At 43.3% G+C, this 23957-nt stretch overlaps 1 protein-coding gene across 2 annotated transcripts; it reads right to left on the bottom strand.

Moving 5' to 3' along the window:
• Positions 1–4284: 4284 nt before the first annotated feature.
• On the bottom strand, positions 4285–23773 carry SARS1 (seryl-tRNA synthetase 1). Of its 2 annotated transcripts, XM_079103455.1 has the most exons (12): positions 23548–23773; positions 16071–16141; positions 13113–13193; positions 11342–11500; positions 10278–10421; positions 9552–9707; positions 6856–7077; positions 6238–6367; positions 5802–5959; positions 5476–5547; positions 5001–5130; positions 4285–4698 (listed from the first exon to the last, which is right to left on the bottom strand). In XM_079103455.1, exons 1-12 carry the CDS (start codon positions 23681–23683, stop codon positions 4541–4543), a joined length of 1617 nt encoding a protein of 538 aa, XP_078959581.1. In that variant the 5' UTR covers positions 23684–23773; the 3' UTR covers positions 4285–4540. The 2 variants fall into 2 exon arrangements, with proteins under 2 accessions (XP_078959581.1, XP_078959582.1); XM_079103456.1 differs by lacking the exon at positions 5476–5547 and having other exon boundaries at positions 23548–23772.
• Positions 23774–23957: the final 184 nt, after the last annotated feature.

Here is a 23957-nt window from a genome sequence, read left to right as displayed (position 1 = left end):
GAGGTGAGAAACTGTAGAACAGATAGCCTGTAATCTAAACCAGGGCCACAATTCGATGAACATGGACCCTGGCTGAGAAGTCTAGGCTTTGTAAGTTTAGGGAAACATCTGAAGTATTTTTGTTGTTGTTGTTGTTGTGGTTTTGCAGACAGAGGAAGGACAAACCATCTGGTAGACTATTCCAGCACAAAGAGGAGGGTGCACCTGCAGGAGGGTCTGGGAACTTGCCTACCAGCAGGGAGGCTGAGGGCTGCTGTCAAGGGGGCAATGATGACTCAATGGGACTGTGCAACAAATCTGCCGGTAGCGTGGTCCAGGGTGACTCCCAGGGGTTTCTTTGGGGTGAAACTGAGTGTGGGAGTGATGATCAGATAAGGATTTAGATTTTGGACTTTTGGGTTGGTCTGAGATCCTGGTGGAGATGCTCAGATGAGAGAGATTGTTTGGGAGCCCTGCAGTGGTGATAGAGCATGTGGAGGAGAACACGAAAAGGCCCAACACCCAGAAACCAGCAGTGAGGGTCAGAGGCGTCTTTCCCCTGCCTACTTCTCCAGCCTCAACTCAAAACCTCCTTCAATCTGCACTCCAGTCTTCCAGGCCTTCTTCCTGCTCCCTCATGCTGCTCTCTGTCTGGAACATTCCACATTCTAAGGGGGGTGGAGACAGGAATGCTGATGAGGTAGCAGAGCCTGCAAGTGTCCGCCCTTGATTAGTCTTTGGGGGAAAGGAGCCAGATGGGATGGTAATTTGACAGGAGAGGCAGGACGCTGCCTGAAGATGGGAAACGTGTGAGCAGGTTGGTGCCGAAGGGAAGGGATGGTGAAGGAGGGACCCGAGGGAGAGGGGAGGTTCAGGAGAGAGCTAATTGAAGAACAAGGACTCAGGGGACATAGGAAGGCGAGTGGCAGTCAGTGAAATCCGGAGCACAAGATGACAAGGGCTGGTTCTGGAAAAAAAGAATTAAAAAAAAAAAATTTTTTTTTTTCCTCTGAGACAAGATGGAAGGATGAACAATATTCTAAATGAGAACTTGATTCTTCAGTTTCTTTAGGATTTAAACAAACAAATCTCCCTGAAAGGCCGTACCATCGCATCAGCAATTTATGCTGCCAGAAAAATAATTTCTCAGACCACTTTTGAGAACAGGTCTACATGGAGGGAGGGAGCCCCATTCCTACACGGAGGGACAAGGGACGCCCTCCAAAATGCAGGGCATGTGAACCAGCCAATTAGAACAGCTAGAGGACCTTCACTCTACAAAATGGAGCTTCCTCAGAGGTCGCTGGGACCCCGACCTCTGAACTGGAGGTTGAGAGCAGGCGCCTGGGTCTTCTTACCTGGCAGGTCATTGGGGGAGTAGCACATTGCTGGGTTCCTGCAACAAGAACCTGCCTGCAGCAAACCCCCCCTCCTCCTTGTCGGGGGGGGGGGGGCTCTTAAAAGGGCAACGTCACTGATGGAGGCAGCTGCCCCATCAGGGGCTGGCAGTTGGGGCTGCAAGGATGCACCCCGCCCCCTTTTGCGCCTATCTGGGAGGAGCTATCGGGGAACCCCATTCCCGGAGATGACTGGGGAAGTGGAGCAGGCCCCTCATCCTGGCACAGGCTCTGACATGCATCACATTTCTCTGGGGCCCATCCCAGCTCTGCCTGTCAGATTCATCCTGGGAGTGCAGCCAGGGCCGCCCAGGGACCCCCATGGGAGGTATGGGGGTTGGGAAGAGGTGTTCTTAGGACCCAGGGTAAACCAAAAATCTTCAGGAAAGGAAAAGCAGGACAGCCAAGTGTCAGTTCCTAGAAGCAAGGTTTCAGTCTAGGGGAATTTTTGAGCAGCCAGCGCATACAGAACCCCAAGATTCACACTGGACCACCCCTGTGCCCTACAATTTCCTAGCTCTCTCAAATGCGTCTGGAAGCCTGGATTCCAGTTGACTGTTTTGTGGTAGAGGCCAGACCAGGTCCCAGTAGCTCCTCTTGCCTGAAGCATTCAGACACACATTTGGGCCCTGAATTCCTGGGTGTGGGAACCAAGGATTGGTGAGGGACCCAGGGCTCTGACTCACTTCACTGGCTTCTGGGGGTTGTTTGCTGAGGTAACTTGGGTAGTTGAGGTTGGTGATGAGGCAGGTCAAGGTGCCAGGGATGAGGGCATCAGCCGTGGGTTGTGGAGGCAACTACTAGGGTGGAGTCAAGGTTATCTGGGCCTGTTCCCAATTGCTCAGCTTCCAGGTGGGTCAGCCCATCCTAAACAAGGCTTGCATCAGCCCCAAGCCACTGCTTCTGGAAGAGGAGTCTGGCATTCAGTTCATTCTGGGGGAAGGCAAGCCACACCTTTCCCAATAGACGAGGTCTTTGTAAGCAGGAACTGTGCCCCTTTCCATAAAACCTGCTCCCAATGTGCCTGGCATAGGGTCAGCACTCTAAATGTCTGTGTGACCGCCTGCTGACATGTTCTTGCTGATGAACTGGAGGAATTTCAGCCACTGTCATCCTGGCCTTCATTACTCTTGACCATTCTTTCCTCTGGCTTCACAAAGCCAGGTGTGTATGTCTGTGTTCTGCCAACAGACCAGGTGGTTCACACAGCAATCTTCCTAGCCTGGCTCCCTGGTAGCTCACACCAGGAATCTACACAAGGCAGTCAGGGGAGGGCTGGCATGGGGAGTTTGGCTGTTTAAGGCCTGGGCTCTCTGTGTAAAGCAGCAGGGCATCCAGGCTCCAAGTATAGCCAGCTCCAGAACACTAACTGGGTGAGGAGTCAGCAGGAGCGGGGGAGGCAAGAGCCAGGCCCAGTTGCCCAGGGGCCCAGAGCCCCAGCTTCTGCCCTCCCACAGCTTTCAGGGCCATAGAGAAAGCACAGCCTCCTGCTGGTAGATAGGTCACAAGCACCAGGAGTCAAAAGAATACAGGCATGGAGGAAAGTCAGTGACAAGCCGCCTAGACCAGGACTAAGACAGAGATGGGGATGCTCAGGTCACCTGAAAGGGTCTACTGGGCTTTATACACTGGATGTGGTTGGAGCAGAAATAGCCCCCTGCTCACTGTGTAAGCTGCCTTTCTTCAAACCAAATAGTGTTGACTACAGGAATGTGAATTTCTGGTCCTTCTTAATTACAAATGAGAGCAGCTTGCTCTTTTGTCCTCTTGTCCTGGCTTTGTTATCCCAGAGCCGAGGGCAATGGGCTACATACAGTGTCTGCCTGGGGGCCCCTGGCTGGCATAGAAGGCAAGGGGAGAGAGCCACTGTGGCTACCCTTTCAGGCGCCCCAGTCTTGACAGCATTTCCAAGAGCAAGATTGATAGGATCAGCCCCAGTGGGAAACAGCACATGGTCTGTCCTGGGTACCAAGCTCCAGCTGACCCAGGAAAGTCACTGCTTGGAGACTAAGGAAGCTGAGATGAACTGAATGCTCCTAAGTGACAAATCAGTTCACATTCCAGCTTTCAAACTCCCAAAGGAACCCAAGTGCAAAGTCCTGCTGAGGAGCCAGGACTTCCACCTGGCCACCTGTCTCATCTCTCCTCCCTCGAGTACTTCTTGACTTCCACATGGAACAGGTATAATCATGTCCCCACCCTACCTTCCGGGACCATCACAAAGATAAAAGGGATTATCTAGAGGAAGTATTTTAACCTGGTAGGAGAGAAGCGCTAGACTAACCTAAGGTGTTATTAAAGTCCAGGGATGCAGATTGCAGATGAAAGGTAGCAGGGTAGGAAAGAGCCTGGATACCCCTACCCCAGGGGAAGGGTGCCGGGCTATTAGGGTAATAGTGAGAGCTCCTGGGAAGGACAAAACATTCTTCCCACACCCTTCTGTCCTGCCAGCTCTCTAGGGCCTTTGGAGCTACAACAAGCAGCTCCTCTGCAGTAGGTATCCCCATTAGGGGATGGCTATAATGAGAAGCTGCTGTTAATAAGCCCCCGACCCATACTCTTGAAGCTAGGGAAGAACTCTTGGATAAGTCTCAACTACCGTGATGCCTCACAGCCTCCCTCCCCCTCCATGAAGCCCTCCCTAGGAAACACAAAGTGCTAGGAGACCTTTACATTAAATCTGATCTCAGCTTTTCTACCTCACTGCTTTTAAGCAGGAACGAACTTCCAGAGGTTCCTGGCCCTGGTTCTGCAAGCCTCTGTGTCTAAGACTCTAGGTTTTCACTTCCCCCTTGAGCCTTTACTAAAGCTATCCCCACCCTCATCCACCTGCTGAGAACATCTCTGCCTTGTTAAAAGGAGCCTTATTTGGAAGGGGGAGCGGGAATCCGGTACCAGGAGAACCAGCCTGGGAGAAGCCTGAGGAAGAGTCTGAAGCCCTCCCCAATGATGCTTTATTACATGGTTTTACCAGTCAGTGGTAGACCTTGTGCCCACGCAAGGAGACAGGGTGCCTGCACTGAACATGGCAGACGGTTCCCCTTGCAGCCGAGCAGTCAGGTGGGACAGGATGAAGAGAGGGGGTGCTTGGCCTCCCTGCTCTGGCAGGCTCTGAGATCCCAACTGACAGAAATGAAGCCCAGCAAGCCGGGAGGAAGGAATGTTCAGGCATCAGTGACCTCCATGTTCTGCAGCCGGCTTTCCAGGGGAACATCTCTGGCTGCTGCTTTCTTTTTGCTGCCCTCATGTTGCTTCTTCTGCTTCTTTGAAGGCTCCTGGTCAATGGGTGCAGGCTTCACAAAGGGGATCAGTTCTTGGAGTCCTGGGACAGAAGAGTCAACAAATGACATCAGAGTTAAAGCTCAAGGACCTTAGGGGAGAAGTCAACAAGACAATGATCTCTTGGAACAAAGGGGCACCCACAATAAGCCCTGGTGTAACCCATCCTTTTCTTCCCCAGTCTGAATTTTTGCAGTATTTGAATATCACACTTACACTGGTTACTTTCTCACCTGCACAATCAAGTACCAGAGGGCAGGCAGGGTTTGGGGACTGTGGGGGTCTGCTATTAATGAGAGTATGAAGACAGAAAAGAGGCGGCAAAGGAGCTGTGGAGGGTTTTACCTGGTGGCATGAACTCCTTCAATTTTTCGGGCACGATGATGCCCTTCTCCGTCTGGTAGTTCTCCAGGATGGCGCAGATGGTACGGGTGGTGGCACACATTGTAGCATTGAGCATGTGGACAAACTCCACCTGGGAGGAGAGTGTTCCAGAGGAAAAGTTAAACTCAAGCTTCAGCTGGTCTAACTGATGACCAGAAACCATCCACACAGCCAGAACCCCCAACTACAGCTACCCAAATCAAAAACATAGATCCATCCATTTGCAACTCTTTATTACTCTGTTTAGTATTTGCTACCTATCAGATAACTCTAGGAAGGTTCCTCACGTCTGCAAGAGTGACAAGTGATAGGTCCCACTATCTTGAGGAGAACTGGTGCGTACCACTGAGGCCCCTCCTTTTAGCCCATGACAAGTTCGACTCAAAACATAGATCAAGGCCTGAAGATTGGGTTTGAGATGAGCTGATAACCCGACCTTCTTAGGTGAAAAGAGGGAAGACGGTGCCTCCAACTTGTTCTGTATAGATAAACAGGGATGATTCTTTCTCTGAAATTAAGGAAAACAAAGCCAAAAAGAGAAAAGCTAGAATTACCTTGTAGAAAAGAGCTAGACTCAGGTATCGATCTAAAAGAACCCAATCCTGACTCAGTAGAAGACACTTCCAGATTCCCTTTTGGGTCTAGATTGAGAAACTCAGATTTTCTCATGCTGCTGGAAACTAATACTCCCAGGTCTGAGAAAGAGAACGGGTATACCCTGTGCTGATGGTGCTACAGCCCACCTCCCTGGGGGCCACCTACCTTGTCCATCATCTTCTTGGTCTGCCCATATCTGATTCGGAGCCGGCGAGCCTGATAATCTGTGCAATTAGAACAGGAGACTAACTCTCGGAAGGCTCCTGAGCCTGGAAACCAGGCCTCCAAGTCGAGCTTCTTACTGGCAGCATGATTCAAAGAACCTGTAAGGAAAAACCCCTAGAATTCAGGAAGGAGAGATGGTATTTCAGGAGGCCAGGCTCCACTGAGCCCGAGGAATTTTTACTTCACTTCCCATCCCCAGAAGTGAAATCACGCCCTGACACTCTCCTCACCAGATTCTCCCAAGTGAGAGGGGTGTGATATTTTAATGAATGTCAGTAATGAACTGAATTATAAGACTGTGTGGCAGCTCAGCTGGTGAGGGTGGCATCTGTGGGATATGGGAAAGGGAGGCTGAGAAGATGAGGGGGTCCCCTACCTGAGACAATATTCACTATGTGGTAAGGGATCCCCAGAGACTGGTAGAACTCTTCGGCAGTGGCAATCATCTCTTCAAACATCTCCCATGACTTGTTGTCATGGGGTGACGAGTATACAAACTGTTCAATCTGTAGAGAGGGACAGCAGTACGTGGCGATTAAACTGAAGGACTGGAGATATCCTGGCAATGAAGACCAGTCCTACACCACTGGGAAACAGGCCAGGCTGGCCTCTAGCAAGAGGGATGGATACTAATCTAGACTGGACTGCAACAAGAGCCACCATGGACCATATACATGCCAGCTCCTGGGATAAGTGCCTCACACACACTGACCAGTTTAATCCTCACAGTCTGGACCATTATTTCTGTCCTCTTTTCACAGAGATGGAAACTAAGCACAGAGAGATAAAGCAACTTGCCCATGGTTACACAGTTGGTAAGTGGTGGAGTTGGCATTTGGATTCAGGCAGCCTGGTTCCCGTGCTCAAAGCCACCCCACCATGAGCTTTCCAGGCTCTTCCCCACAAAGATACTGGCAACGAGGAAGAGCTGGAGCCAGATGCCATCTCTCCCATGACCATCTGGACAGGTAGAGAGAAGGCTCCCACTCTTCACCTTCTCAAACTGATGGACTCTAAAGATGCCACGGGTGTCACGGCCATGGGAGCCAACTTCCTGACGAAAGCAGGTGGACAGGCCAGCATACTTGATGGGCAGATCCTCAGGCCGCAGCCACTCATCCCGGTGGAGAGCAGCGATGGGCTGCTCTGAGGTGGCAATCAGGTATTTCTCGTCATAGGAGTTGTCATCAGACTTCTCACTGCCTTTGCCAATCACCTGTTGAAGGAGGAACCTGTGCCAATTAAGACTAAGAGAGGACTCAGTCAGCCTGTACAAGAAACTGCAGGAAAGATAGGAGTGATGAGGTGTGAAAAATTTTCTTCAATCCCAGTCTGGGAGTGGGGAGGGAATGCTAAGGAGACAAGGGAGGGAACGAGTCTGTCCAAGGGAGATACTGTCTCTTATCTAACAAATAAGACATTTATAAGTGATAAGTGGTCAATGCTGGCAGATGTGTAATAAACCTAGGTTGGTGGCAATATAAATTAATCCAGTTAACAAATGTTTGTAAGGCATTCACTAAGTGCCAAATCCTTCTGCCAAGGCTGGGTAAAAAGAGATATAGTCCCTGCTTTCTTGGTGCTTAGAGTTAGTCTAGCAGTAGTAAACCTAAAGAATGTACTTGAGAGTTCAGTTGAAAAAAATAATGGGGAAAAAAAAAAAAAGCCACAGGGCTGGGATGTAGCTCAGTGGTAGAGTGCTTGAGAGGCCCTGGGTTCAATCCCTAGCATGCACAGGGGGCTAAAGACCAGTAAAGTTCACTGTAACACTTTTTTATTTAAGGAAGCACCTTAAATATTCAACAGGGGAAGAACTAATAATCCATAGCTATGTTTAGTTTATATAACATTATGCAACCATTAAAAATGATTATGAAAATGATGTACTATGAAGAAAAATGTCTTTGATAAAAGGTTAAATGAAAAAAAAATCTATGTACATTGCGATTTTAAGTATGTGAAAACAAGAAGTATGGAAAAAGTACCAAAGAAAAAATTTTAAAAAGATAATTAGTGTTCAACATGGCGGCACATGCCTGTAAATACTAGCTACTAGGGCGGTTGAGGCAGAAGGATCGCAAATTCAAGGATAGCCTCAGTAACTTAGTGAGACCCTGTCTCAAAAAAAAGGGAGCTCCTACCACCTAATATCTTATAATCCTCCAGATACATTTCTTCCTAGTTTTACCTGTAATGTAATTTCTTTTTTAAAAAATATTTTTTTAGATGTTGATAGGACTTTATTTTATTCATTTATTTATATGTGGTGTCAAGAATTGAACTCAGTGCCTCACACTTGCCAGGCAAGCGCTCTACCACTGAGCTACAAGCCTAGACCTAAGTGTTATTTCTAAAGCTCTGTTACTGATGATTCAATCTTGGGGGTTGAAACTAGAGAAAAAGCAAAAAGGTTAAACAGGTTCCAGCCGATACATGGACACATTCCTCTCCTTCACTGAAAAAGAAAGGAGGAGGATACCAAGGAGAATATTAATGCTCAGATTTTAGGGAGAACTTTTTTCCCCAGTGAATCTTGAAGAAAAATATAACTTTGACCTCATTAGCAGAACCAGGGAATAGAGTTCTAATTATTAGCGGGGCATGGGAGTGAGTGCTATAGTCCCAGCTATTCAAGGAAGTTTGAGATGGGTGGATTGCTTGAGTCTAGAAGTTTGAGACCAGCCTGGGCAACATAAAGAGACCCTGTCTCAAATAAATAAATTGATTACATAAAATAAAAATAAATAAATAAATTTATCTCCTACATAAGATAAATCTAAACAGGTGAATGTAGCTCAGTGCTTGCCTGGCACGTACAAGGCCCTGGGTTCAAACCCTAGACTAGTAAAAAAATTTATAAATCAGATAAGCCTAACCATACTTGCCAATAAGAACAGTGTCCCACTTCTGAGAGATGAATCTTAAAGGAGAAAAAGGAGCAAAAAGTAGACTTTCCATAATGAACAGCTGTTAGAAGAAACCTTCAAGAAATTCTGAGTGCTACACAGACCTTAGTGCTATAGTTTTTAGAGTCTGCTGATCAGAATGACATTTTCAACCTCAACTTGAATCCTAGGGCTCTACCTAAGATGGTCCATGATTGAGGAGGAGCCATGAACTGGAAGTCATATCCATCCCAAGGCAAATACATCTTGCCATGTGCAAGCTTCCAGTCTGCAGTGAGGAGTGGGAAGACATGGGAAGGGGGCTGGGGAACCAATGCCACTTCTATCATTTTCTTGTATCTAAGCACCCAATAAATGGGTTTCTTTTCTAAGCATCTGGTGATAAGTGTGCTCAATTTAGATACATTCACAAATTACCAGGAGAAAAATAGGGCAGCCACCAGCCATACATGGCTGTTCACATTAAAATTAATTAAAATGGAGCTGGAGTTGTGGTTCAGTGGTAGAGCGCTTGCCTAGCATGTGTGAGGCACTGGGTTTGATTTGCAGCACCACATATAAATAAATAAATGAAATAAAGGTCCATCAACAACTAAAAAAATTTTTTAATTAATTAAAATTAAGAATTTGCTTCCTTAGTTGTATTAGGCACATTTTAAGTGCTTGAGTCACAGAAATAGAGCATTTTCATCATGAGAGAAAGTTGTATTGGATAGCACCACTTCAGTATCACTGGAGTTAAGCTGTGAGACTTCATTTTACCACATTGCCCCAGGCTACTCACCTTATAAAGTTCTTCGTCAAACTGGCTGAGCTGTGCCACCTCCTGCATGACCTCCTTCCTCATGAAAAATGGGGTGTAAATGGGAGTGTATCCCCGATTTCCCAAGGTACGGAGGGCGTACTGGATAAGTGCCTGTTCCAGGAACACCAGGACCCCCTATGGAAGCAGAGACACAGGACTGTGAGATGGGGGCCTGTCACTATTCCATTCATCTGACAGAACTGACGCTCAGGGGCAAACAGGATTTGTAAATGTAGAGCACACTTAAATGTACAGTATTTTCAAGTTATCTGACCATATCCTTTTGGAAGCCTTCCCTGAATTCATCTGCCCTCTGCCCCAGTTAACCAGGGTCTGTTGCCTCCACCTACCCATTCTCAAAGCACTCTGGGCTGACTCAAACCACAGCCTTATCACACTGGGTTTTGAGCCTTTGTTACTTGTCTGACTGTCCAATTACACCGAGCTCCTCAAAGGGAGAGACTGTTCTGATTCAGTCAGCAAAACATATTCATTATGGAGGATCACTGAGTGGCTTTTGTTCTATGGAATCTGGATAAGCACTCTCTTGCCTTAGAAGGAGAATTGCATCTAATTGCTACACATTTGCAGACAGCAGCAAGTACAAGTGGTGGATTTGTGAGCCTCTTTAAGTATGATGATGATTTTCATCAATTTTTTTTTTCTTTAGTTCCCTTTTCATCCCTACTGGTTCCCAACTCTTACCTTCAGGAAGTACCCTCGACTCCCAGCCACTATGGCTCCTTTTTCGCCTTCAAAGCCATCTACCATCACCACCAGGTCCACATGAGAGTATTTCTTCCTGACAGTACAATCACCCCAAATTCTCTCTACTTTGTTGTCCGCATCCTAAGAAAACAAGACCAGGAGAGCTACATGATTTCTTAACTCTACAAACTCCATCTTTCCTCCAAGAACAACTGAGCTTTCTAAGTACATCACTTAAATCAAACACTGGGTTTCAGTCACTGTGCACAGTGACTAGAGAAGGGAATTTTCTACTCAGAAATAATCATTTATGGAATCTGAGAAGTGATTTAGCCAAGCAATTGGGAATCATTTTTCTAAGAGATCTGAAGTATTCTCTCAGCTTATTTATTTTTACTCTTTTAGATGAATCCTCAAAAATCCTGCACAACACTCAGCCCAGACAAGCAGCATTGCCCAGGGCACAGAGGAGAATGTAGACTTTCTTTCCAGGCTCTCATTGGTCTCAGGGCCACATGAGGGCGGGCTCAGGGCCCTGACCTCCAGTCTGCTCAAGCGCCAGGCCTCCCACACACCCCAGCCTGCAGCGAGTTTAACGTTCACCAGGGAATGAATGAAAGAGGCACAGATGGGCCCTGCCACGGCTGGGGTGTCTGGGAACAAAGCCTGGGCTCAGAGCAGCTTTGTGCTGGGGAAGCTCCCGCTCAGCAGGAAACTTTTATCATGCAGATTTCCCTTCAACCTGCAGCTTCTCAGCAGGGTGTGGGTGAGGGGGTTAGGTTGATTTAGCAGATCCCTCCCACAGGACTTGCTGCTACCAGGGGCAACACGCACTGGAGGACAGCAACCCTATTTAGAAGAGATTTCTGTGCCAGGAGTCTCCTCCTACCTGCTGTCTCTGCTACTTCCCAATCAGGCAAGGATCTGACTCCTGCAATGTTCAATTGGTGGGCAGAGGGAATATACAAAGAGCCTGCTTCTATTACAGAGAGCCAGTGTTGCACAGCTCTCCTCCTGCCCCAACCCTGCAGACAGCACAGGAAGAAAGCCTCCAAGCATACCTCGTCATTACTGATGGGCACAGAAGGGTGCAGAAGGTTCCCAATTTCTCTGAGGTTCTCAAACCTCTCTGCTTCCAGCTTTATCCTCTCTGCATCACACTTCAGGATGGCTTCATCAACGAGGAGTCGGACTTTTTTGATTTGTGAGACTTTCAGGTTCTGTAGAGGAAAGGTCAGACTTACATCCAGGACATCATGAGTCAAGGAAAGCACAGGAGTAAGACGCTGGTATCTTGCTGTGCTGTACTCTAGCGATGACATCTCTTATGGCAGCACTTTTTTTGTTTGCTTGCAGTGATGGGGATCAAACCCAGCGTCTCATGCATGCTAGGCAAGCCCTCCACCACTGAACTATGCCTGAAGATGTGGTAGCATTTTAAAAATTTGAAAATTTCACAGAGGGATATATACAGTCCTGCATACAAACCCACTGGCATTTGCCTTCAGGGGTGTCTAAGGCAGAGATGGATGGATTCTGGCCACTCGTGTTGTTCCTACACATCCCAGGAGTTTTAATACTATGGCTCTCCTAAGAGGACTTTCCCTTTATTTGTACCCTCGATTTTTCTGATTGAATCAATTTAGCACTCTATTATGTACACACATTGAAGCATTCCCCAGGAAGACTATAACTTTATTAGGAGCAAGAGACCTTGTCTTAAGCTTATTTTGCATTCCTTATTGCAGATCTTCAAGCTGTGCTCTGATTTCTTTTCTTTTCTTTTTTTGTGGTGCTGGGGATCAAACCCAGGGCCTTGTGCTTGCAAGGCAAGCACTCTACCGACTAAGCTATCTCCCCAGCCCTCTGATTTCTTGAGAGGAATGCTTAGTAGGCTCGGCTATGCAGAAATAGGCCCCTAACCCAGTCCTTTAAGGACAGCAACTCTCCTCTTCATTTTATACTTTTTTTCTGTTTTTGAGATGTGGTCTCACCATACTGTCCAGGCTTGGCCTTGAACATGAAATCCTGAATATCCTCCCAAGTTGCAGGCCACTGTGCTTTATTTTTTATTTTTGAAAATTTGTTCTTATTAGTTATACATAATAGTAGCATGCATTTTGACATATTATATATACATGGAGTATAACTTCTCATTCTTCTGGTTGTACATGATGTAGAATTACATTAGTCATGTAATCGTATAAGCAGATAGGAAAGTTATATCTGGTTCATTCTACTATCTTTCCTATTCCCATTTCCCCACCTTTCCCTTCAATCCCCTTTTTCTAATCCAAAGTACTTCTATTCTTCCCTACCTGACTTATTGTAAGTTAGCATTTGCATATCAGAGAAAATTCGGTCTTTGGTTTTCTGGAATTGGCTTATTTCATATAGAAAGATATTCTCCACTTCCATCTGTTTACCACAACTGAACACAATTGTTTTACGTTAAAGCTTTCAAGAAAGGATTCAGGGACCATAGCATTTGAAAATCACTGCTCTAAGCCTCATGTGGTGAATATTTACTGAATAATGGCAAATTGAGAAATCCTTTGACTTTGTGAAATAAAATCACCTAACCCAAACACAGTTCAATTCTTTTTCCCCCACTTCCTACCCTTGACTTTCCCACTACATCTACGTCTACCTCTGCTGTCTAATAAGTACTCAAGCATAGTGTCTAACAAGAGTGAGCAGGGACGTTGCCCAGTGGCAGGAATTCAAGGTTGCTTCAATGCTTTGTGGAGCAGACTACCAGCATTTGCTATCTAGGAATGAAGTTAAAACAAAAGAACAGAGCTCCCAATTTAGCAAAACACTATAACTTACAGCTAAAGTATCTGCAGTGAGGTCATCAAAATTTAACACATTCTCTGGAATAGACTCATCATCTCCCACTGGCTCTTTTTTCTGCAGGAAGAAAAAACACCCAACTCAAATAAAAGAAAATCTTTGACATTATTCAATGATGTGATGCCAAATTAACATATCATATGAACTAATCCAGAATATTCTACATTAAATTGTAATACATGGGAGAAAAATTAGTATATCAAAAGTCAGAAGTCAGAGTTCCAAGTTCTTATTCTGCTACGTCCTAGCTTTTTGATCCTGGACAAGTCAGTTAACCTGTTGTGGGGCAAGAGAGTTAACATCAAAGGACATGAGAAGAATGGCTTTCTCTAGACATATAAAGAAAGACAGAACATAGTTGAAATACTCAAGAATTATAAGTGTGGTAGTCAAAAGCAAGCCCTGAGGGAAATTCTTATCTCCATGGTAAGAACAATTCCCAACACTAAGGCAAGGGAGAAAATGGATGGAATGATGGAATTATCAGAAAGCCAAAGAAAACAAGCAAAAAATAACAGAATCTGGAACTCGGCTTGGAGCAATCAATGCAATTTGACCTTGTTCTTTTTTATAATATTGTTTCTGCAAAATCATCATTTCTAATCCTTACACAGAGCCAGGCAATTTGAAGAAGACAGTTTAAGAGTCAAATTCTTCTTAAATTAGAAAGAATTAAAGAAAATTTGTCAAAGATCATTATAACAAGATATATAAGACCTCAACAAAACTCTTAAAAATATTGGAGAAGATTTAATATCTGCCATCCAGTATAAATGAAATGAATAGAAAACATATCTAAGTTGTAAAGATTTTTTTTCCTCTTTACATAACAGTAGATATGTTTCCACAACCTTTTATCCCACTGCACAAAACTGAGTTATAGGAAAGGATAAAATCTTCTTCTAAAGGTAAAGCATGGAAATTCTTCAGTTTATTACACATTCTCATACAACAAAGTGAGAAGTTGGGATTCTAACCACTACCCCACTCATTTCCTTCAGTGACTCTGCAGAATCATCTGAAAGTTAAAGATGTCAGAAATCATCAGAATAAGCCTTGATAAGATCAAGCCCAGACTACTAAGGTAGGAAAAAATGGCCTAAAATCTCAAGATTTTTGTTAATGGTATTAGAGACAAGGTGAGATTATGATGAAAAAGATATTTGCCAAGGGCAGCAAATTCAAGTTCTGAGCTCAAGGTCTGACTCTGCAACTGATCTTAGGAAATCTCCCTAATTTCTTAGGCCTATTCCTTTGCCATTCACATGGGACTAATAGATAAATGTACTACGCACACTTCACTTTGCAGATTGAAACCAAAATGAGATGTCTATAATGCACTTGAATACTTTCCAGGGCAACACAAAATAAAGAACTCTTACCACCATTCCAATGGAGAGCAAGAGTGAACACGCCCTGCAAGGTTAGCAGTAAAGCCAGACATAAGAATGTTATTGCAAATGAAAATACTTCCCAGCCTATTGCTACATAAAACACCCAGCTGGCACTATCTGTAAACATGTCCCAAAGAACACCCAGTCAGGGGTATACATGGGAATTTATGTTAATTATGATGCCTCTGACCTGCAAATGATTAAGCATCATAAATCCCCCAGGAAGAAAACTGTTATTAATAATCAGTTTCCACAGCTAAAATTAAAACTACTGCCAAAGAGAAGGTCACAGACTATCATGAAGTGTAAGATGCTAAAATCTCAAGGTGATCTTTGTATTTGCTCTTTACTGGTTCTAGTTCCAAAATTTTAAATTTTTGTTTAGTTTCAAGGCTTAGAACTTTAAAATGATCTAAACTGTAGAGTGCATTTAATATGTTTTTGAAAAAGTCATTAAGGGATGGGTGTGGTGGCACACACCTGTAATCCCAGGGACTCAGGAGGTTGAGGCCAGGTTGAAGCAGGAGGATTGCTAAATTCAAGGAGTGAGGTCCTAAGCAACTTAGTGACACCCTGTCTCAAAAAAATAAATAAATAAAAAGGGGTGGGATGTACCTCAGTAGTTAAGCACCCCTGGATTCAATCCCTAGTAGCAAAAAAAAAAAAAAAAAAAAAAAAAAAAGAAAGAAAGAAAAGAAAGAAAGAAAAACAGAAAAAACCAGTAAGGGGTTAAAAGGATATTTTTAAACTACAGTTAAAAACAAACTATTCTGGATACTAAAGCAAAGGCTGAAATTTTATATTTCTCAAGAAGAATTCTTTGGATGAAGGCTGGTAACTACTTGCCATCCACTATATCTTACAATTGCTGAACCACTACAATGTTCAAAGCACTGTGTCAAGTTTTCTATATTAAAAAAAGTTTTTAGTTCTACAATTTCATTTCAGTTCTTCATCTAGAGGTGAGTATTTGTATTGCTATGTTGCAGATGAGAAAACAGGCTGAGATGTTAACTTGCCTAAAGGTCACACAGCTAACAGGAGGCCAAGACAAGATGCAGACTGTGTGGCTGGGCTCTTTCCATGAAGAAGAAGGAGTACAATGGGCCCAAAACTCTGAAGTCTGCCATAAGGAAACTTTCCTGGCACCACAGATTAAGCTCAAGAAAGAAATGGATAGGATGACTTGGTTGAACTGATATTTCTATTATAAGAGAATTTAGTGTGGTAAGAATCTTACCTGAACACACAGAAAATGGACTTCCACAAGGTTACTGAAAGTGCTCATTTAGTTCTCCCAACCACCCCCACCCCACTTTTCCTGCCAGTGCTGGGGACCCACACAGGGCCTTGTGTATGCTAAGCAAGTGCTCTACCATGAACCTCCACCCCAGACTCCCTCCCTTTCTTTGAAAATAATTTCCCCCCTTGGTAAGAAATTCAGCATCTCACAGAATTAGATGCCTTCAGTGAATACTAGCTAAGAACAAGATCAAACACCTCTGCCTAAGTTCTCAAGGCTATCATTCAGATCTCTTACCTTCATTTTCTCTCCGATTGTCTTGCTACATAAGTTCTTCAGTTTATTCAAGTTGTCTGCCCGAAATCTGCCTAATAATAAAGAAGCCAAAACTATAATAAAGAAATGCACATATCCTATATTATACATTAGAATCACCACCACCACATTAAGGTATATTCATGAGTATTCCATTCATCCTAATCTCACATCAAAGACAGTTTAGTAATAAATTTTAAAATAATACTGGCATATTTAAAAAGTTTCACATATCACATCCCATTTTCTTTTGCAAAAAAAAAAGACAAAATCTGTGCTCATCAGCAGTGAAATATAATACTTAAGACACTCCCTGTTTATGGTCCCTTAATACTTACTATGGTTTGGATAAGTGTCCCTCAAAGGCCCCAATGTGTTAAAGGCTTGATCCTAAGCTTGGCACTATTGGAAGGTGGGGGAACCTTGAAGAGGTGGGGCCTAGTGGGAGGTCATAGGTTACTGTGGGCATGCCTTCAAAGGGCATGGTGGAAATTCATCCTTCTATCTTTATTTTTTGCTTCCTAGCTTCCATGAAGTAAGCAGCTTCCTACATCACATGCTCCCACCATGATGTATTGCCTTGCCAAAGGTCCAAAGGCAACAGGGCCAACCAACTATGGACTGAAACTTCCAAAACTGTGAACCAAAATAAACTCTTCTTCTTTTAAAGTTGCTTAACTCAGATATTTTGTTACAATAATGAAATGCTGACTAACACAGCATTAATCTCAGCACAAGGTCAAAATGAAAGCAGAACTGAAGGATCTACTTCATAAATTTGCAAAGTCTTGCCAGGCAGAGTGGCACATGCCTGTAGTCCCAACAGCTCAGGAGGCTGGGGCTGGAGGATTACAAGTTCAAAGCTAGCCTCAGAAACTTAGTGAGGCCCTACACAACTTAGTGAGACACTGTCTCAAAATAAAAAGTAAAAAAAGGGCTGGCGATGTGGCTTAGTGGTGAAGCACCACCGGGTTCAATCCCTGGTACCAAAAAAAAAAAAAAGTTACAAAATCTTACGAGTTTTTGAGCCCTAAAATTAGTTAGTATAGATTGGTAACTACAACAGTGTATTCCCAGCTTTTGGTAACAATGAAAAAGACATTATGAGATTGAAATTTTAAAATATCATAAATTATATATGATACCACAGTGAAGTAACACAACTGAGAAACTTGAAAGACATACTCACATAATTGCAATAAGCCCAATTATCTTAAAATTCATATAAAGAAACTATGTGTTTGCTGTGCACTCAAATCTAGAAAGAGGGCAATCATATTTCTGTTACCATGAATTGGTCACTATATCTCTAGAAATGATTAATATCATTTTCTTTGCTCTGATATAATGCTCATCTTGTAGCCTTTCATATAATGTGGTTTCTTGTGGAGAAGATGGTGCATTAATCAGCCGACATACTGGCCCAAATTAACATACTGGTATTGTGGTTCACCAATCTAACTCTGATTAGTAAATGTTGGATGTCTCGAATCTAAGCATTTGGGGCAATATGGTTAAAAAGAAAAAGTCAAGCTTTTGAAAAATTGATGACCAGACATGAGACAGCAGATATACATAGCTACTGCTTACAGCTTTGTCAATAAGCATCCCTCTTCAGTTTAACTAAGCTTTACACAAAATGATAATACATCTATTTTCTCATTCACATTGACAAATAGACAGATGGAGAACAGATCAGTGGTTGTTAGAGGTTAGAGGAGAAAGGCAATGTACTAGAAAGAGATAAAAAGGATCTCTGTAGTGATAGAACAGTTCTGTAGTCTGAGTGTGGTGGTAGTCACACAAATCTACACATGATAAAATCACACAGAAATACACACACATGCACACATACAAGTGATGTAAAACTGGTGGAAACCGAGGAAGATTTGTGGATTGTAACAGTGTTAATTTCTTGGTTTGAGATTGTAGTAGTAATGAAAAAGGTTATCACCAGGGGGAACTGGGTAAAGGGTACACAGAATCTCTTCACACTATTTTTGTAAATTTTTGTGAATCTATAACTATTTTGAAAAAAAAAAAAAATCAAAAAATCTTATTTACTACTTCCTATTTGCCAAAGTACCATGCTGGATTTTAGGACTAGGAAAGAAAATAAGACAACACTATGCTAGGTATTAGAATTATAAAAGAAAACTATGCAATTAGAAAACAATATTTTAACAATGCTGAATGTTTTAATCAGTGAGTATGGTATATTCCTTCTTTATCTTTAATTTCTCTCAGCAGTATTTTATAGTTTTGAATGCCCTTCCTTTCTTCTTTTGTGGTTGTGGTACTGGGGACTGAATCTAGGGGCACTCCACCTTTCTGCCTTGTGCTATATTCCCAGCACCCTCACCTTGATTTTTTCTTTTTTCTTTTTCTTTTTCCTTTTTTCCCCTCAGCACTGTAGACTGAATCCAGGGGTTCTTTACCACAGAGGCACACCCCAGTCCTTTTTATTTATTTTGAGACAGGGTCTCACTAAGCTGCTGGCTGGCCTCAAAGTTGTGTTCTTCCTGCCTCAGCCTCTTAAGTAGCTGGGATTACAGGCATGCATCACTGTGCCTGACTTAACAGTTCATATTCTACACACACAACTAAATCATCTGCAAATAATGATAGTTTTACTTCTTTCATCCTAGTCTTGTTTTTTTGCCTCAAATCATATGGTATGGAACCTCCAGGGTTCTAGGCCCAAGATCATAAATAAATAAATAAATAAATAAATATTCTTACCAGGAAAAAAAAAAAAAAAAAAAATGACAGTATTTGAGGTGATTAACACTGGCATGTTTACAGAGTAGAGTACTATAAGCAATGAAAAGAACCGCTAAGTGTTGTGTGTGTTTTCTTTTTTTCCTTTTTGGGAACTGGGAAATCAAACCCAGGGCTTTGAGAATGCGAGGCAACCACTTTGCCGCTGAGCTACATCCCAGCCCCACAGGTTTTTTGAGAAAAAGAAGTCATATGCTATATAAGTCCATTTATCTAAGTTGAAAATCGGGCAAAAGTACTTATGGTAATAGAGGTCAGAATACTGTTATCTTTGGAGGAGGGACTGTCTGGGAGGGAATATGCAGGAGCCTAATGTGCTACAAATGTCTTAGAACTTGATCTACATGATGGTAACATGGGTGTGCAGATCTCCAAATTTGTCAAGCTGCCCTTTATTGAATATATTACATCCCCATAAAGTAAGTTTAGAAGCCAGGTACAGTGGCACACACCTGTAATATCAGTAACTTGGGAGGCTATGATTGCAAGTTGGAAGTCAACCATGGCAACTTAGTGAGATCCTGTCTCAAAATAAAATAAAAAAGGAATGGGGATATAGCTCAGTGGTAGAATGACCCTAGGGTTCAATCCCCAGTATCAAAAGAAAAAAAAAAAAAAAAAAGGTAATCCCAGCTACTTGGAAGGCAAGGCAGGAGGATCTCAAGTTCCAGGTCAGCCTGGGCAAACTGGCAAGATGCCATCTCAAAACAAAACTCAAAAAAGGACTGCACATGTAGCTCATCAGTAGATTGCCCATGAGTTCAATCCCTAAAACTACAAAAAAAAAAGTTCAGAAAGCGTATATATAAAAATACTATAAATACTATAGAGATATGAGATATTTGGAGAGCAATGACTAAATGATGCTGTGCCATAAGAAGCAGGGTTGGGTAGCAAAGAGTACAGATGGACATAGGGCTCGGACCTTGACAAGGAATATCCAGGAAGAGGCAACAGTCATAATAGAGTAGAAGGGTACAGCAGTAGTGAAACAAGGCTAAAGCATAAAGTAGGAAGCCATACATGGGAAAGAGGTGGAAGATGAGGCAAGGAAGGCAACAGGGGATTCTATAAATTGTGTTTTTAAAATTTGGATTTTTAAGCTGGATATAATGGCACACACCTATAATCTGAGCAACTTTGGAGGCTGAGGTAGGAGGACTGCAAGTTTGAGGCCAGCCTCAGCAACTGAGCAAGACCCTATCTCAAAAAAAAAAAAAAAAAGACTGGGGAAGTAGCTTTGTGGTAAAGTGTCAAAGTGTCCCAGTTCAATTCCCAGTACTAAAAAAATAAATAAATAAATTTGGATTTTCCAACATGGTAACCTCCAGCCACATGTGCTCTTTGAGCATTTTTTTAACTTTTATTTTATATATTTCTTTTTATGTGGTACTGAGGATTGAACCCAATGTCCCACACATGCTAGACAAGCACTGTACCATTGACAATGTGGCTAGATCAAATTGAGACATGCTTTAAATGTAAAATATACATTGTATTTTGAAGATTTGTTCAAAAAAAGAATGTTAACTATCTCTAAGTTTTTAACATTGATTACAAGTTGAAAATATAGTTTTCATATATACTACATTAAATAAAATACATTATTAGGATTAATTTCAACCTTTTCTCTTTATATTTTTTTTCTTATTTATTTTTGATATTGGGGATTGAACACAGGGGTGTTCTACCACTGAGCTACATCCCCAGCCTTATGAGTCAGGGTCTCGCTAAATTGCCCAGGGGGGCCTTGAACTTGAGATCCTCCTGCCTCAGGCTTCCAAGGCACTGGAATTACAGGCACACTCCACTGTGCCTGGCTTTTTAGAGAAACTACAAGCCCATGCACAATTACACATGTGGCTCACGTCCTATTCCATCAGTGCTACCATACGGTATGAGTGCCACTACAGTCTAAGGCCTGCAAGTAGAAGAGGTAGATTTGCACTCTGGAAAGATCAGATGCCCTGGGCATGGTCTCTGATGGTGGAAATAGGGTGAAATGAAAACAGAACTACTCCAATGGCTGGGACAAATCACAAAGGGTGGACTGGCTTAAGGCATGTACAGAAGGGGTTAAGAGGAGATCACAACTTTTAACTGATGCTGAAAAGAAATCTCATTCAGGACAGCACATTTTGGGGGGACAAAATTTCTGTGTTCGGCAGCAGAATTCAAGATACATGGAAAGGGAGAGATCCTGGGTTCAATCCCCAACACTGCAGAAAACAACAAAGGAAATACATGGAAATCTGGTGGCTTTGGGAGGAGAGTCAAGACAAATAGGCCCAAGACAAATAGGCCCAAACACGGGATCATTATGCTACAATGACTTAAAAGCAGAAATCACAGCTCAAGTCCCTGGAGTTACAAGAGTTGTGGTAACCTCCAGTGTGGAAGCATTAGGACTCCAAGTTATGGCAGATTCCTATGTTCTCTATGGAGCCAAAGGGGCACCCTGAAAGCCTACAGGGGGACAAATGGTTGTAATGGAGGCTTGGGGAAGCTTTCTGTGTTCTCATCAGGGAGCATGATCTGAGCTCATAACATGGTTCTGGTTACAAGTCCTCACTTCAGTCAGTGATAGAAGAACCCCATCCACTGATCTGAAGTTCAAGAAATAAAAGAACCTTGATACAGATCTGTCAATATCAAATTTGAGCAGCCAGAGACTTGGGAAAATAATGAGCTCCCTTTGGATGTAAAATTGGAAAGTGTTGCCAAATAAAAAGAATTAAATTAATAGATGCATTGAAAATAAATTGCATTCCACATACAGTTTGAAGTACCAAGGTCACAGAAGATCTTCTTATTTCTGGTAAACTTTTATCAAGCCCTTACTGAGGACCAGGTGCAGTGCTAGGTATTAGAATTATTTGTATATGTACATATGTGTTAAATAAAAATTACAGAGGTAACTGTTTTGTACTAGGCTCCTGCACCAGGCCCCAACTGACCAGACTAAAAATCAAAATGTAGTCACCCTTGCTAAAGTTCTACAGAACTTCCCAGAAATCAGGAAAGAAGAGCAGTTTCCCAAACAGGCCAGTGTCAAACAGCATGACAATGAAATTTCCTCTACTTTAATTCTTACATTCTTTAATCCTTACAAAAGTAAACTGAGGTAATCTAATGTTAACCAGTTAAATTTCTATTTTTCTCTGTTCAATTTTACAGGGAAAATAACTGAAATGATCAATCTGCTTTTTGCTCTTTCTGTTTTCTTCAGCCTTTCTCTACAAAACCTACCTCTTCTGCTCAGCTCATGGGGATATTTACTCTGTTACAGAATGATATATTATTAATTTTAAAATTTCAAAATAAAGCCAATTAAGACCTTTAAATTGTTGTGATCTTGTCATTTACTGTAAGTGTGTCCTGTATGCATTAAAGGCAATTTTTGTCCCCAGAGAACTTTCCACATATTCATTTGTCAGATGAGGGACAAAACTTCCCACAGATGTGCACATTATACCCAAGAGACCAGTTAATACATTCAAATGACTGACTAATGACTGACTGATGCAAAAATCTAAAATCCTGACTTAAGATTTGGTACAAGAGTTCTAAACAAAAATATATGGCATATTTCAACTCAAAATGCCACTGCAACTCAAAACTTCAGATGCAAGGGCTGAATCTCAAATTACCACATTATAGTGCCTAAGACACACAGAATAAGCAGACAACTCAAGTTGACAAATACTTGGTTTTATATCCAAGACGTATAAATTTATGAAAATCTATTTCTCTAATAGAAATTCATCATTCTCTTGGACAGCAACTGCCTTTGCAGTGTGTTGTCCTAAGCTTGGCTTCCAGATGGTTGCAGACCTATTGCATCAGACAAAATGAATCACATGTGCTTCATGACATCCGGCAAGCAGTGAACACTCTATTCAATCAAGGCAAAGATTGTTAAGGCACAATTTGATGGTTTTATTTCTAATGAACGATGCCCAATCGGTTCCAGGTTCTTGCTCAACTATGCCAATGTTTTTGCCTGAAAACTTTCACAAATCACAATCTCAGTAATTACAAGCTTTTTCTTGCCTCCGAGTACCCCTCCCCTTCTGTCTGATATACATGGAAAACACTTTCTTAAAGGTAACCCGTAGGTCAGAATGATGACCTTCCCTAAAGCTTTGGGATCACTGCGTTTAGCCATAAGCGGCCTTGGAAGTCCCCGAATGCTTCTGATATGGGTGGAATAAACCTATTGTGCGGCAGATGTGATTCTATCTCAATAGAGCAGTATCAAACAGGAGACCACTCTGCCCGTGCTAAAGTTGAGAAAAGGTTGGAGGCAACTATAGATAACTGTTAGGGAAAGGGTCACTCTCCGCTAAACCTCCCGCCCTAGCTTTCTTCTAAATACCCAGGGAGCAAGAAGGCTTGACAGCTCTCGATGCGCATGCGCCGCGCTCCTTTTCAGCCGCACTGGCAGCGGTCAGCACTGAGCATGCGCGGAAGGGACCAGGCGCCGCCAGAACCTAGGAGAAAGTGGGACGACTCCAGCAACCAGGCTGAGTTTTGGGGATAGGAGAGCCTTGCAGTCACCTACGCCCAAGAGGGAATCTGACAAGGGGTGGAAACTATGACCTCCAGAACGGAGTGGATTCGAGAGATGAAACTAGGTTTACATTAGGGGGGACACCCCGCGCATCCCGGTACTTACATCGTCGCCACTCGCTGTCTGCCTTCACCAGCTGGTCTACTAGACCCGGGTCCTTGAAGCGCTTCTCCTGGGTCTCTCGGATGAGGGCTGGGTCGCCTCCTTTATCCACCCTAAACAAATCCAGATCCAGCACCATTTTTCCTGTCTCCCGGTTCAACACTCAGGGAAACGAGGACCACACCACCGTAGCCAGCCTGTGACCGACGCAGTGCGCCGGCGCTGTGACCTGCCCTCCCTGCGCAGGCGCGGCTGGGACGCGGGCGCCCCCTCTCGGCCGGAAGCGTTTGTTAGGGGCTGGGACGCAGAAGAGGTGTGCGTGGGGTTGGTGGGCATGTAGTTCTGGTTCCTGGGCCTCCTTCCTGGCTCTTGTCTTTCAGGGCTATGATGCCCCATGAAAAGGTGAATGCATC

Source organism: Sciurus vulgaris (assembly GCF_902686455.1).
Source record: "Sciurus vulgaris genome assembly, chromosome: 1".
NCBI lineage: Eukaryota > Metazoa > Chordata > Mammalia > Rodentia > Sciuridae > Sciurus > Sciurus vulgaris.
Note: the sequence above shows the minus strand (reverse complement) of the source record. Positions and strands in the feature narration are given on the sequence as shown.

Excerpts from the sequence above, each read along its gene's own strand:
- SARS1 (XM_079103455.1), bottom strand. The coding sequence starts at position 23,683 with ATGGTGCTGGATCTGGATTTGTTTAGGGTGGATAAAGGAGGCGACCCA. Across the intron at positions 13,194-16,070 it reads CAATCGGAGAGAAAATGAAG|AAAAAAGAGCCAGTGGGAGA; the intron begins GTAAGAGATCTG and ends TTCTTCCTGCAG. Across the intron at positions 4,699-5,000 it reads GAAGGAGTTCATGCCACCAG|GACTCCAAGAACTGATCCCC; the intron begins GTAAAACCCTCC and ends CTTCTGTCCCAG.